General features: G+C 47.5%; 2 protein-coding genes and 1 pseudogene across 2 annotated transcripts; all 3 read left to right on the forward strand.

Annotated features, from left to right (window-relative positions):
• Positions 1-2,287: 2,287 nt before the first annotated feature.
• Positions 2,288-3,410, forward strand: LOC123058815 (acidic endochitinase-like). The gene is made up of 2 exons (XM_044481489.1): positions 2,288-2,855; positions 2,950-3,410. Exons 1-2 carry the CDS (start codon positions 2,365-2,367, stop codon positions 3,350-3,352), a joined length of 894 nt encoding a protein of 297 aa, XP_044337424.1. The 5' UTR covers positions 2,288-2,364; the 3' UTR covers positions 3,353-3,410.
• Positions 3,411-7,134: 3,724 nt separating this feature from the next.
• LOC123062680 (acidic endochitinase) lies at positions 7,135-8,387 on the forward strand. Its single transcript, XM_044486316.1, has one exon. The coding sequence runs from the start codon at positions 7,285-7,287 to the stop codon at positions 8,203-8,205; it is 921 nt and encodes a 306-aa protein (XP_044342251.1). The 5' UTR covers positions 7,135-7,284; the 3' UTR covers positions 8,206-8,387.
• Positions 8,388-13,326: 4,939 nt separating this feature from the next.
• LOC123058816 (ferredoxin, root R-B1-like) lies at positions 13,327-14,548 on the forward strand (annotated as a pseudogene).

The raw sequence follows: 14,548 nt of genomic DNA on the forward strand, positions 1-14,548 counted from the left end.
CAGCGTTGCTGGTTTTCCGTTGATTTAGCAGAAGCAAGGTTACAAAATTGATCAAGTGATTGAGGGTTAAGGGTACGTGTAGTCCGAAAAGACTCAGCTACAGACTACCAGATTCATAAAGGGACTTCTCACGTTACATCCTCAAATGAGTGCTCTATGCATGTCGCGCCTGCCATCCTCCACTGTTCTATGTCCCTTCGGCAAGCTTCCACGACGTGCCTTGCGTTTGCTTGCTTCGCTCTGAACACACATGTATCGCGCTTTAGCAAGATTTGCCAGGTGATTAGGGCGATCATCGTCTTAGAGCAACACCAATGGGACGATCAATTTCGTCCGCGGCCGTCCGTTTGAATCGACACGGATAAAAAAGTCGGCCCAACGCGCCGACCCAAACGGACGCGCGTGCGCTTTCATCCGCCTGTCAACTCATTCCCAACCCATTTTTAAGCCGGATTTGTATTGGCGCGGACACGAGACGGACGCGCGCGCTCGTCCTCTTTCCTTACCGGGTCCGCTGGTCGGTGGCACATTGGCTTGGCCCTCCCCATCAAACAGCACACCCTCGCCCGCCTGCTTCGTCGCTGACGCGGCCGCTATTTTTTCCGATAAAATGGATACATAGATAGTTCTACCGTACACAGATAAAAAAAAAGACTACTACTCGTCGCTTTCTGACTCCGACTCGGTAATGTCGTCCTCCGACGTCTGAATGTAGGCGTCAGCATGCTGCTCGTCTTCAAAGTCCCAACCCGACCTTTCCTGTAGCTTCAATTTCAATTGAGCGGCCTGCTTCCGCGAACGCTTGTCCTCCCGATAGGCGGCTCGCTCCGTCCTCCTCGCGTCCCTCTCCAACCACCTTTGCTTGTAAAACTGGCGCTCGTCGACGATGTCCTGCGGGAAGCATTCGCGCCACACCACCATGGCTTCCACGTCCATCTCGGCGATGGTGAGGCGACGCCGCCGCCTCCGGTGGACACGACGATCCTCGTCAGTGAAAAGCCGTGGGAGAGGCGCCAGATCATGCGCCCGCTGGCTCGACACGTCGGAAAAATTCATATCCCGACGAGGCCTCAGAAGGCGCCACGCCGCCGCGTCGTGCGCGCGGGCCGCCTCCTCTGCGGTGTCGAAGATGCCGAGGATGAGACGTTTCTCACGAAACCAGATCTCGAAGAAGAAGGCGCCGGAGCGGCGCTCGCGGACTCCGCGAAAATCCGAAGCGCCCAGCCGGCGGATCGACATGGTGGCGCAGAGGCGAGACGAGTGGACGGCGGACAATGAGCGGGGCAGAGTGTGGAGGGAGGCCTTCTTATAACGAGCGCCGGCCGCGGCGCGCGAATCTTTCCCGCGCGCTGGAGCGCGAAAACCAGCGCGCGCTAGGCCGCTTTCCCCCGCGCGTGAACCTTTCCCGCGCGCTGGAGCGCCAAAACCAGGGCGACGGCATGACCGCTGGCATGATCTAAAACGCACACGGTTATAAAATAGATCGGCCTGTTAGGCGCACTGCCGATTCAAAACTAAAAGAGGGCGAACGGCGGGCGGGCGGCCGATCCGAACGGACAAAAACACCGTTCGTTTGTGTCGGTCCGTTGGAGTTGCTCTTAATACCTGTTTTGCTCTCGGCGCCGCCGCGCTGGTGATCATCTTAATTCGCTCCGTTGTAGTGGTTCCCGTGTTCCAGTGCGCATGGTCGTCTGCTTTGTTTAAATATGTATTAAATTTGTTCACTTTTGATAATTATTTTCTGAAATATAACTAAATATATGTGGATAGTTTTGGATGTTTGGCTCTCTCGTCCGTATCCGCAGACATATGCGGTGTCCGATTTAAGGTCGGCGTTGGAGATGGCCTTAAGCACTTCGCCTCATTGAGGTTGATTTGAGTTGTCCATAAACTAAAGTGCCGTCTATACAAGGCTTTGAATATGAATGCGCTCTGTTTGGGACGTTGCTGGGACAGAAAATAGAGGAGATGCCGCAGTTTTTGTCGCACGCATTGTTGAGTTTCGGTTGAGTACGGTGGAGCGTTTGTGACTTGGGCGCGCTCTCATTCACTACTCTTTGATGAACACTCCAAGTAAATTAATATAAGCATCGAAACATATCGGCCGCAACCAAATATTTCTGCATATCAGCTTTACCTAACCGCGGGCACCCTCGGTAAATTCAGACATGGCAGGAGCGGACGTGGGACGGCACGGAAGCCACTACAAAATATCCATGACGCTCCATCAAGGCCACTATAAAACCCAGACACCATACGCAATAGCCATCACAACTCAAGATACAGAGCTAGCTCCTCGCTACCTCACCAGTCTCCACTCTTTTCTGTACCATCTAAGTTGCTCAGGCACGCTTGAACCCAGCCATGGCAAGCCGAGCGCTCACTCCCTTCCAGCTCACCGCCACCCTCTTGGTGGCGCTCCTCGCCACATGCCACGCCGGCAGCATCGCCGTGTACTGGGGCCAGAACGACGGCGAGGCGTCGCTGGCCGAAACGTGCGCGTCCGGAAACTACGAGTTCATCATCCTCGCTTTCCTCCCCAAGTTCGGCAAGGGCCAGACGCCGGAGCTGAACCTTGCCAGCCACTGCGACCCTTCTTCGGGTGGTTGTAGAAGCCAGAGCAAGGACATCAAAGCGTGCCAGCGACGCGGCGTCAAAGTCCTGCTCTCCATCGGCGGTGGCGACGGGAGCTACGGCCTCTCGTCCCCCGGCGACGCCCGGCAGGTTGCCATGTACCTTTGGAACAACTATCTCGGTGGCGCGTCGTCGTCCGGTCCCCTCGGCAACGTCGCGCTTGACGGCATCGACTTCGATATCGAGCTTGGCAGTGCCAAGTTCTGGAACAACCTCGCCAGGTAAGCTGGAGTAACTAGTTCACACCCGCGCGCCGTTCCAACTAGTCGTGTATTGACGTCTACGTGCTCATATATATTGGCGCCATGTGCACAGGGACCTCAAGGATTTGGGCAAAAACGGCAGCAAGACGGTGCTCCTGAGCGCGGCGCCGCAGTGCCCGTTCCCCGACGAGTGGGACGGCGGTGCGATCAACACAGGGCTATTCGACTTTGTTTGGGTGCAGTTTTACAACAACGAGGAATGTCAGTTCAGTGCGGGGCGTAAGGCATTCATGGACGCGTGGAAGAAATGGGAGTCGGTGCCGGCGGGGAAGATCTTCCTGGGGCTTCCAGCCTCCAAGGACGCGGCGGGCACAGGGTTCGTCCCTGCCAGCGAGCTCACCTCGCGTGTGTTGCCGCTCATCAAGGGCTCTCCGAAGTACGGTGGTGTCATGCTGTGGTCTAAGTTCTATGACGACCGTACGGGCTACAGCTCCGCCATCAAGAGCGACGTGTGATTCTCGTGGCTATATGTGTTCATCCCGGCGATATTGCATGTGGGCGTTTTGTGTACTATGTTGTTTGCCCTTTTCATGTTTGTGGTTGTATTTTTTTATGTGCATATTCTTTGTTGATGTCTCGGAATTGTTACTGGAGAGCCCAGTGTAGTTGGCACTAGATGGTAGCAGTGTGTACCAGTATTTCAGCACAATAAACATCACGCAACAGTTTGTAGATTGTTGTTTTATGTTCTCTTATAAACTATTATGGCTGGCTCTTCTTTCTTTCTTCCTGTTTGCGAAAAGAGAAAACTCATTGACCCCTCTATGGATTGATGCACACACATCCATCTTTATTGTGAATACTACTTTAAGAGTGTATTTGCTTGGATGCAGGGCTATCCCTCCCCGGGACAGGGATAGCCATTTTTACAGTGGCTGCCACCCTTTTGGTTCAAGGGCGAGGAGGGACAGGGGCAGCCAGATGCTTCGAATATTCCACAAAAATCAGGCTATCCCCAATTGCGAAGAAGTGGTGGACGGCGCCAACCACCTCTATGCTCGCGTTGCGGGCAAAATGTTTTTCTGTTTGTAGGTGCACCTAGCCGATCCCCTAAACTTAGTGGGGTAAAAAAACTGCATAGGTTTTGTGTCCTACTTGCATGAACTTCAAACATTTTACAATATATACCATAAAACATTCAAATTAAAACATGCATAACATAACCGTTAACAAACATATATATCATCACGAGTTTCAAATTGATGTCACCTTCACAGAGTTATTGTAGTAGTTCGCAATTCTCTCCCAAAACATAGCATTGGTTTGATTCGTTTCAATCGTTGCATCCGTGAAGATGTTCATCCAAGCATAGCATAGAGCAACATCCTCAAGTTGATTGTAGTTGTGAGTTCGTGACCTTGACGACCTCCCACTTGCTCTGGCCACCTCCTCAACTTAGTCTCCATCGGCCACCTCCTCTTCGTCGGCCGCCTCCGAATGATCCCAAATTGAATCATAACTGAGACCATCTAGCCCATCGTATCCGAGGACTTCAAAGACGCTAAAAATTCGGTCGTGTTCATCTTCACGCTACGACAACAAAACAAATGAGCCAGCGGTTGGAGCCGGTGCTTGTGGCCGGTGGAGCTTTTTCATCCCCAACTTTTTTCCCACGCGGACGATGGTACGGTGTGGTTTTCGGCGGCAACAAGCCGGCGGCGGTGGCCGGTGGGGTGGCAAAAGCGTCTTGACAATCCATTCCGGCGATTGGGCTGGTCATCTGTGGCGAGGCGGCACATGGGAGCGGGAATGGCGGAGTCACGAGGGCGGGAGATAAAGGTGGGCAACTTTTACTCGGCTGAGCAAACGCTGAGTATATTTAGGCGGCTTGGAGGGGATTTTCAGCGGGGAAGTAAAAGTTGTCCTCCCTTATAGGTTTTAGGAGTTCGGCTAGGTACGACATAGAGGAGCAAAACCTAAATTTTACTCCTCTATAGCCAGATAAGGGATCGGCTAGAGTTGGCCTAAGGGCCAATCTTACCCACCCAACCAAACAAAAAAAGGCTATCGCTACCCAGCTAGTTGGGGATACCCATATTCAGCCTAGCCCGTCCCTTGAACCAAACACAACCTGGCTGGGTAGCAGCACCGCCATAATAAAAGTGTTCCGCTTTCTTGTTTAGGTATGTGGCTGATGCGTTTGATATCGGGACTATGTGGTGTTTGGTCTCATGGATCAACACTCCCAACCCGGTGGATTTCTATTACAACGCTGCAATCTACTCTTCGATTGCGGTGTCCATCTTATGGTGGAGTCGAGTTTGTGTTGGTCGGTGGTTCTCTCATCCTTTCGTGCTTTCAGCCATCTTCCTTGGCAATCCAACGATGAAAGAACTATACCTTGCAAAGGGTGAGTCCCATGGCATAATGCCTTTAGAAGAATTAGTTTCGCATCTCTTGAGGTAAGGGATTCATATGGATCATCAAAACCCTTGAGAAAGTCATTCCATTTAATATTGAATCAATTTATTACAATCTCTTCACATGAGAGTTGAAGGAATATGAGATGCAGATGGCGGAGCATGGGGTGCCGATGATTTTAGAGTATTTGTTTCATCAAAGGCTCTATTGCTTTGTGCAAGTTTTGTATGCTTGGTCAATCATAGATTCCTATTTGATCAATAAACCCAGCTATTTGCTAAAAAATGCATTTTCTTGTAACTCCTACTCCCTTCGTCCGGTGAAGAGTGTACATCTAGCTTTAAAATTTATCCACAAAAGAGTGTACTTCTATCTTCCCAATGCACTTTAAAGTAGGAAAAAATACTTCTCTCTCATCACACGGTAATCAAGACCAATAGCAATCTACATATGGTCTTTTTAATTTCTACATGCACTTAGCTCATTGGGGGTTGGGTAACTAAAGAGGAGAGAGATGGTGGCTTGCACCTTTCCAATGTATTTTTTACTCAAGCCCATAATTTGTTCGAAAATTTCTAGATGTACACTCTTCACCGGACGGAGGGAGTACCTTCTTTGTAATCTCATTAGTTTCTTACAATTTTCCTGAACAACTGCACGTGAAGCTCTGAACTTTATTTTATTTTCTATGGATACTCTTACTACCAAATCTCTTTTTCATGCAAGTAGCACTTTGAAATTGATTATGAATTAGTATTGTGCGTTGATCACATGTCCAAATGACATATTCCAGTGGGGCTCTCTTTGGCACTAAATGTTATCAGTGCGGCCGTTCCTTGTTCATACATATATAATGCCTAAAACTTCCAATCATGTCCTTTATGATATCAACCTTTTCCCTCCAATTATTCAGTGGCCGGTGCACTTACATTATCCAGTATAGAGTTATTGTCAGGTTGGGGATTCGGATGAGTACACAGAACCACCCAATCCATCCGGCCTATTGTCCATTTCACAGTCCATTGGTGTTACTAAAATGTTCCATCAAACATCTAGCTAGGGCCATCCCTGAAAGCTGTTCATCGTCGTGTTTAGCCGTAAAGTTTGGGGGATTTCGGCCTACCCTCCGGAGCAGTTCGAAGATGTGCGAGTCACATGCCGTTGTTTTGTTCAACGAGCAGTCCCGGGCTTGTCCACTACACACTACAGGCTCAATGGCTGAATCGTTGAATTGATAATGCAGACACTTTGAGGGCCATTGAGTTGTTCTTCTTTAAGTTCATTGGGTTCCACCACGAACACATTGAATTGATAAATATGGACACCTATGCGTCACAATTCAGCACTGACAAGGACTGCACGAGATCGACACGATTCAGACGAAATGATAAGGGTATCCACTCAGTTCCACAATGTGCCCGTGATACAGGAGAGACAACTGGGACTTCAAACTTCCAAACAGATAAGTACTAGTACGTAGCAAATTTGGTCATACTCGCGCGTATTGTGGAAAGATAAGGGCATTGCGGCAGTATTACAGCGCTCTCACGCACCGAACGATTCAGCGAGTCGAAGAAACTTCATAGGAGAACAGGAAGAATGGTCGTCGCGCCGCGAGAGATGGACGCAATCGGGCGCGAGATTGGTGGACGATGCTCTCAAAACGACGACCAGCTCACACGGGTCAAAGGTCAACCACTGCCGACAGTGATCAGCCTGCACCGTCATGCGCGAATATCATACTACTCGTACCGCCAACGGCCCTGATTGCGACGATAATTAAGCCCCGGATGCCCGCGCCACTCATTCTCCTAGAGCTATCTTCATCCAGAGGTGCATGCCCGGTCAACTTGCGACGGCGTTGAGCAGACCTAACAAATGGTGAGCCGTGGAACGAATCAACGAAGCCACGGCGCCGCTGCCTCCGCACACCTCGCCGGGTTCTACTGGCTATATATACACGTACCAAGAACCTTCTCCAGCATAGTAGCTCCATTCCAAGTTTCCAGCTTCCAACAAAACAAAGATGGCGAGCAAAGTGTTTCCGGCAATGCTGTTGCTCATTGCGGTGACAATGGCCGGACTGGCCGCCGGGGCGCGCGCGGGCGGCATCGCGATCTACTGGGGCCAGAACGGCAACGAGGGCACGCTGGCGCAGGCGTGCGCGACGGGGAACTACAAGTTCGTCAACGTGGCCTTCCTCTTCACCTTCGGGAGGGGCCAGAAGCCGCTGCTGAACCTGGCCGGGCACTGCGACCCGGCGACCAGCGGCTCGTGCACCTTCGTGGGCGCCGACGTCAAGGCCTGCCAGAGCCGCGGCATCAAGGTTCTGCTCTCCATCGGCGGTGGCGTCGGCAGCTACGGCCTCTCGTCCGCCGCCGACGCCAAGCAGGTCGCCGAGTACCTCTGGGACAACTACCTCGGCGGCACGTCGACGACGAGGCCCCTCGGCGACGCGGTGCTGGACGGCGTCGACTTCGACATCGAGAGCGGCGGGAGCGCGCACTGGGACGACCTGGCGCGGGAGCTCAAGAAGTACTCCGGGAAGGGGAGCGCCTACAAGCCGGTGTACCTGGCGGCGGCGCCGCAGTGCCCGTTCCCGGACGCGATGCTCGGCGGGCTCGGCGGCGCGCTCGGCACGGGGCTCTTCGACTACGTGTGGGTGCAGTTCTACAACAACCCGCCGTGCCAGTACACCAAGGCCGGCGGGGCGGGCAACCTGGCGAGCGCGTGGCAGAAGTGGGCGTCGATACCGGCGCGCCAGGTGTTCCTGGGGCTCCCGGCGGCGCCCGCGGCCGCCGGCAGCGGGTTCGTGGAGCCGAGCGACCTGGTGTCCGAGGTGCTGCCGGTGGTGCAGAAGTCGCCGAAGTACGGCGGGATCATGCTGTGGTCGAGGTTCTTCGATGGGCAGACGGGGTTCAGCGATAAGGTCAAGTCCAGCGTGTGAGCTGATGTTGTTAACTGCGTCCGTCAGGAGCACGTCGATCAACATGCCGACGTGCGAATACTGCGTGTAGTATGTCGCCGTGTTAAATTGTATCTTATCCAGAAACACAATTGTACGTATACTGCGTGTAGTATGCCGATTGTACGTATGACATGTTTTGAAATTGTATTTGGTATCCGAGATCTCTCTGTTATGCTTACTATTCCAGAATGATTGTGCTACAGTCAACTGGTTGAATACTTCAATGATGTGCTACTGTTTGCCCGGACATAGCGGGTCAATGAACAATATGGCTGCAGAAGAACACCAGTTGCCGTTTCAGAACCATCAAGAGACAACAAAGAAGATGAACTCAAGTGCTCAAGTCCTTTTGGAGGAATGGAGCTCAATTTCTTTCTTGGGATTATTTTTTGCAAACAAACTCCATATGAACTTTGCAATTGGCATTTCGAATCCTATATATCATATATCCTATATATACCTAGGAGAATGATTTCCAATACCTCTAATTATCTCAATATACGTGCTTTCACATCATTAAAATTCTTGAGCCATTAGATTTACTAGTTTGATCTACTTGCATTCGCCCTACAAACGGAATTTCTCTACCATGCAAAATGCATTAGTGCATTCTAAGTGAATTTAAATCACATTGCATTTAAATTAAGGCATGCATAAATTTTCATGTTAAGAGTTTTTGCTTGTGTGGAAATTTCCAACATAGTTTAAACCATAAGGACCATTAGTATTCTACACAATGTTTAAAGACCATATGTCCAATTCCACAATAACACAAGGGCAGCGTCTAGTATATCTAGATAGTTGATCCCTACTAACTCATCAATTATCTAATATGCAACTACCCCAATTCAACCACCATCATGCATACTCTATTAAATTTAATTCTTTCAACATGCCATTATGCAAGGGAAAAGACACACCTTAATATGCACCATGCATGCTACTCATATTCAATAAATATTCCATAATAACCATATAATAATCAAAATCTTTATATCCAGATTAACATGCCGACGTGGGAATACTGTGTATGTTGCCGTGTAAAGGTTGTGTCTTATCCAGAAACAGAATAAGATGGCAGAATTGTATGACATGATTTGAGACTGTATTTTGTGTATCCCAGATCTCTATTTATACTTTTGCGCATCGTCAGAGCTATGGCAAGGCTCAAAAGGCAATTGCCCGTCTAAGGCTGGAGCAATACATGAAGTTTATCCCACAATAATATATTGGTATTTAATTTGGTAGCAGTCTTCGTATATCCGGCCCACCCAATATTTTTGTGCTAGCTCGGCCACTGCTTTTGCGTATACTACACTACTATTCTAGAATGATTGTGCTACAGTCAACCAGTTGAATACTTCAAGGTAGTATTGTATTTGTGAAGGTAACGGTCTTCCCTGACATAGCGGGTCAATGCACAATATGGCTACACTAGAGCAAGTTAGGATCCTCTGCTGTAGCACACCGTGCAGTACGGTCGTTGTCGTGTGGACCCAGCCCCATATGTTATCCGCACTATAGCACTGTGTGCAGTACTGCGGAGGATCTTAAGCCCACTAGAACACCACTTGCAACAAAGAGGATGAACTCAAATGATCAAGTCCTTTTCGAGGCCTGTAACACAATTTCTTTCTCGGGGTTATTTTCTGTAAACAAACTCCATATGAACGTTACAATTGGCATTTCAAATCGTCTATGTCTAAATAGCTAGCTCCCAATTGTTTATTTTTTGCAACATGCAAGTATGCCACCTTAGCATGTAACATGACAGAGAAAAGGCACATCTCAACATACGATTATGCAATAGCCCACCTTAACTTGCAAACATGCCTAAGAATTTCCATTCTATTATGCTATTTTTATTTAATTAGATATTTTATAACTATGCAATAATAATCAAACGCAATACATCATATGTATTTTAATTTTACTTCTCATATTATTACTTTAATATATTCATATCCCATACAACCAAATTTCATTCAAGTATATCGTAAAACACTCCCTTAATAATGTGTGAGGTATCATCTAGTTTAAATAGTATTGTGGCCAAGCAAATGTGTTATATAGCGTGGGTAACGTACGAAGACTTGTTATTTGGGTCGGTCACATACACGGTGCAATACTGTTCATTTATATATTTGTTTATTACTTCTTTTGTCAAATTTTGCTTGGGTCCCATTGATCTTTGTCCGCGTTCTTTTATTCTCTTGGTTTTTCTTTAGATTTTTTAATTTTTATTCCTTTTACCTTTTCTTTTTTCCCATTGTTTCAATTTTCGTATGCATAAATATTTATAAAAATGAAAGATGATTTTTTTAAACAATCTGAACTTTTTAAACTTCAAGAATACCCTTCTAAATTCATGTAATTTTTTTTATTCTTGAAGTTCTTTACATTCCTGAACATTGTTTAAATTTATGATTTTTTTATTTAAGAACATTTTTCAAATATAAGAATAATTTCAATACATGATGAATATTTATAAAATACATAGAATATATTTACAAAATAAGAAAATATAAATCAAATAAGAAAGGGGGAAAATATAAACTATAAACTATAAAGGAAAACTGGAGGAATAAAAGATGAAAAGAACTCATCAAAACCTAAAATAACTAAACAAAAACAATTGAGAGCAAAAAAACACTAGTAGGCCTAGTCGATGGACAACTCGGTGTGAAATGTTGTCCATTTTTGTCGCAATGAGCAACAAATAAGATTTGCTTGCAAATGATTTTCTGATTGTTTTTGTCCTCACTGGCCCATATCACACATAGTAGCCGAATGGCTTGAGTACAGCACATCGCATGACATATTCGGAACCCACAACATGTGAGTTCGACCGAGAGCCCACACATATAAGGCTGATACGACTCGACTCTGAAGGTTAAAATGTGACCAATCTACATTCGTCGTCCCTGCAAAGGCTATACACCGCAAAGTATGAGATTAGGGATCAGTTCTTTTGGCAGATTCTCCAAGAATCAGACTCCTCCCGTCTTCTCCAAGAATCTTCAACCCTCATTCATCTGACAATCATAGCTAATTTGACTCTAACTAGTTAGGATTGTCAAATAAATGGGGGTTGATGATTCTAGGAGCAGCTGGGGAGGGATCCAATTTTAGGGGAATTAGCTAGAAGAACTAGCCCTAGACCTACTATTCCTCACACAAAATGGGGAACAATGAGGTAACACGCGTGTGTACTCCCTGCGGGCTCTAGCCCATTTAGTCACGGGCATGCACCACAGGAGGCAATGGGCCGAAATAATTGCAGATTTGCAAGTTTTTTTTAATATTTTTTATACATTAAAAATATGAAAGTTTAAAATAGTATAAAATGAAGACAAAAATATGTAAATAGAGAATCACCTACATGATTTTTTTAAATGCGAACGGCATTTTAAAAATGTTATCAGAATTCTAAAAATGTTTGCAAAATTAAGATACTGGTCATGAATTTTAAAACATTTTTATGAATTTAAAGGCTCATAGAATTTTTCTATGTTCAAGATTTAAAAAAATCAAAAAGGATGTAAGACATGAAAGTCGGACATGGCATGGCGTGCGAAAAATCAAAAGAATAAAATCCCCCACTAAAACCAGGGAGAACTTTGGAATGGAAAACGATGCACGAGGCTTGCCCAAGAGCGTCACATATTCCGGGATTTTCGCCTCTCGTGCAGGAAACATGGGTCATGGCCCAGTACCTGCGGTTTTGTTCTGGTTTTTTTTAAACATCAGTACAGACACAAGCGCTCATACATACGCGCATATACTCACCCCTATGAACGCACATACGCACATTCTATCCCTATGAGCACCTTTGAAGACTGAGTCGACATATCATCTTGAGATTTACGAAGTTACCGTAGGCGCCTCGTCGTCGACGGGAACGTCTCCTCCCATTGAAAGCGCATCGCCAGAAATACTGAAATAAATCCAGAAATAATGCGAGCACCAGGACTTGAACCCTGGTAGGCTGGGGATACCACTGTCCCTTTAACCATCTAAACACATGTTTGTTTGTTAGTTTTCAGGGGGTTCCTTTTCTATTGATTTCTCATGTTTATTCGGAACAATTATGTTTTCTTTTTTTTGTAGCTTTATTTCCTTTTTATTTTTTACTTTTGTTTTTATATTTCCCCTGTATTAGAAAATATAAAAATGTAACCAATTCTAATATTTCGTAAAAAGGTTTGAGATTTTCTGAAAACACAATATTTGAAATATTATATACTTCTATAAATTCATATGAAGATTTTTGGAATTTTAAACACTTTTTATAATTGCATTATTAATTTTTCAAAATTGCATGAATATTTTTTGAACACTCAATTTTCAAACTTACATGAATGATTTTTTTAAATGGACGAATACCATTTAAATTATGAAAAAAATTGAAATGCACAAACACATTTTAGTTTATATATATATTTTTAAAAAGGCTTGAACACTTTTCAAAATACATGAATATTTTTCTGATAATATGCAAATATTTGATACTTATTTGTGAACGCTTATTTAAGTTTCTTGGACATGTTTCAAAAATTCCGGTGGAATTTCTATTTACATGAAAAAAAATTGATGTGACAGTTTTCTTTACATAAATATTTATTAAGACACATGAACATTTTTTTATTTAACTTGCATGAAAATATTAGGATGTTTTACCCAAAATACACTAATCCCTCTGATCCATATTAATTGTCGCTGATTTAGCACAAAGTTGTACTAAATGAGCGACGATGAATATAGATCGGAGGGAGTAATAATTTTTCCTAAACTTACATGAAGAATATTAACATATTTTACCTCGAGTACACTAATATGTATGAACACAGAAAAATGAACAAAATGTGATATAAAAGAAAATGGAAGAAAAGAAACAGCACTACTTCTTGGGGCCAGCCCAATTGAGGAGGACGCGTGGGCGAGGCCGCGCTATAATACAGAAGCACTCCTCTGTCCCGTGGAGAGAACACGCGAAGTATTCTTGCTGCACGACACGTCGTCACCTGTACGGCGGCACCCCTCTGGGATCTTCTTCTCTCTCTCGATGAAGCAGGATAGGTTCTGATCGTTCTACTTTGCACTAGCACCTTCGTGTCGTCACTCGTCACCTTCGATGGCCATTTCCCAGGGAGACCAGCCACGTACGCTCCTGGCGAAGTTGCTACTGGTGCGGCTCAACATCGCACGCACGCCTACTTATACCGCGCACGCGTGCTCTGCGATTCTCAAGTTGTGATCGCCGACCGCACGGTACTCTCGCAAGCGAAGTTCTGTTTTCTTTTGAGCTATGGCAACTCTGGGCGCAGCAACAGCATGCGTCCCTACCTCCGGCGTCAGGTGCGTGCCAGCGTTTGCCGCCGCGCCGGAGCCGATCAGGACCGCCCCGCGTCCCGCCGCCTCCCGAAGCGACCCGCGACGGGCGGCGCGAGGCTGTCGGCCAGGTTCAGGACGGCGGCGGCGGCGCACAAGGTGAAGCTCGTCGGGCCCGATGGCGCGGAGACGGAGCTGGAGGTGGCGGAGGACGCCTACATCCTGGACGCGGCGGAGGAGGCCGGCGTGGAGCTGCCCTACTCGTGCCGGGCCGGGTCGTGCTCGACGTGCGCGGGGAAGCTGGCGTCCGGCGAGGTGGACGGGTCGTTCCTGGACGACGCGCAGATGGCCGAGGGCTACGTGCTCACCTGCGTCGCCTACCCCCGGGCGGACTGCGTCATCTACACCCACAAGGAAGAGGAGGTGCATTAGATTAGCTAGACCAATCCGTGCCAGAGTTTTCGTGTTGTGTCCGACGGTTCGTGTCTTGCAGATGTACGGTGCTGTGTAGTGTAGTGGAGTAGTATCTGATGGGCTAATAAGCTACGGCGACGAAGCCTGATGGGCTAATAAGCTACGGCGACCAAGCCGGGCACGTCGAGCGCGGGTATGGGCGCGCGCTGGACTTGCTGGGCGCGTCGGGTCCGAGGACTAGGGCGTGCGTGTGTGCGTGCGTTGGGTGCATGGGCGTGTCCGTGCACCGGGTAGTGTGTGTGTCTGTTGGCGATCCGTGTGGGGCGATCGGGTCGCCTGGTTGATGCTCAACGCGAGACGCTGGCGCACGCGCGTGCGTAGCGGGCGCGGCGAGAGCATGCAGGGCGTGGAGTAGATCGCGGGCGAGTGGAGGCGTGGGTGCGTGTCCAGTGCGCTGGCTCGGGGATATAAAGCCACGGGGTGATCGTTGTAACAGTTGACACGGTCGAGTTCGTGCTTGAGGCAACAAGGGGGCGAGTGAGCGCCGGAAAAACCTCCGTGTCCACCGTTTTCTGAA

This window comes from Triticum aestivum, chromosome 3A (genome assembly GCF_018294505.1).
Source record: "Triticum aestivum cultivar Chinese Spring chromosome 3A, IWGSC CS RefSeq v2.1, whole genome shotgun sequence".
Classification (NCBI taxonomy): domain Eukaryota; kingdom Viridiplantae; phylum Streptophyta; class Magnoliopsida; order Poales; family Poaceae; genus Triticum; species Triticum aestivum.

Excerpts from the sequence above, each read along its gene's own strand:
- LOC123058815 (XM_044481489.1), top strand. The coding sequence starts at position 2,365 with ATGGCAAGCCGAGCGCTCACTCCCTTCCAGCTCACCGCCACCCTCTTG. Across the intron at positions 2,856-2,949 it reads TTCTGGAACAACCTCGCCAG|GGACCTCAAGGATTTGGGCA; the intron begins GTAAGCTGGAGT and ends CCATGTGCACAG.
- LOC123062680 (XM_044486316.1), top strand. The coding sequence starts at position 7,285 with ATGGCGAGCAAAGTGTTTCCGGCAATGCTGTTGCTCATTGCGGTGACA.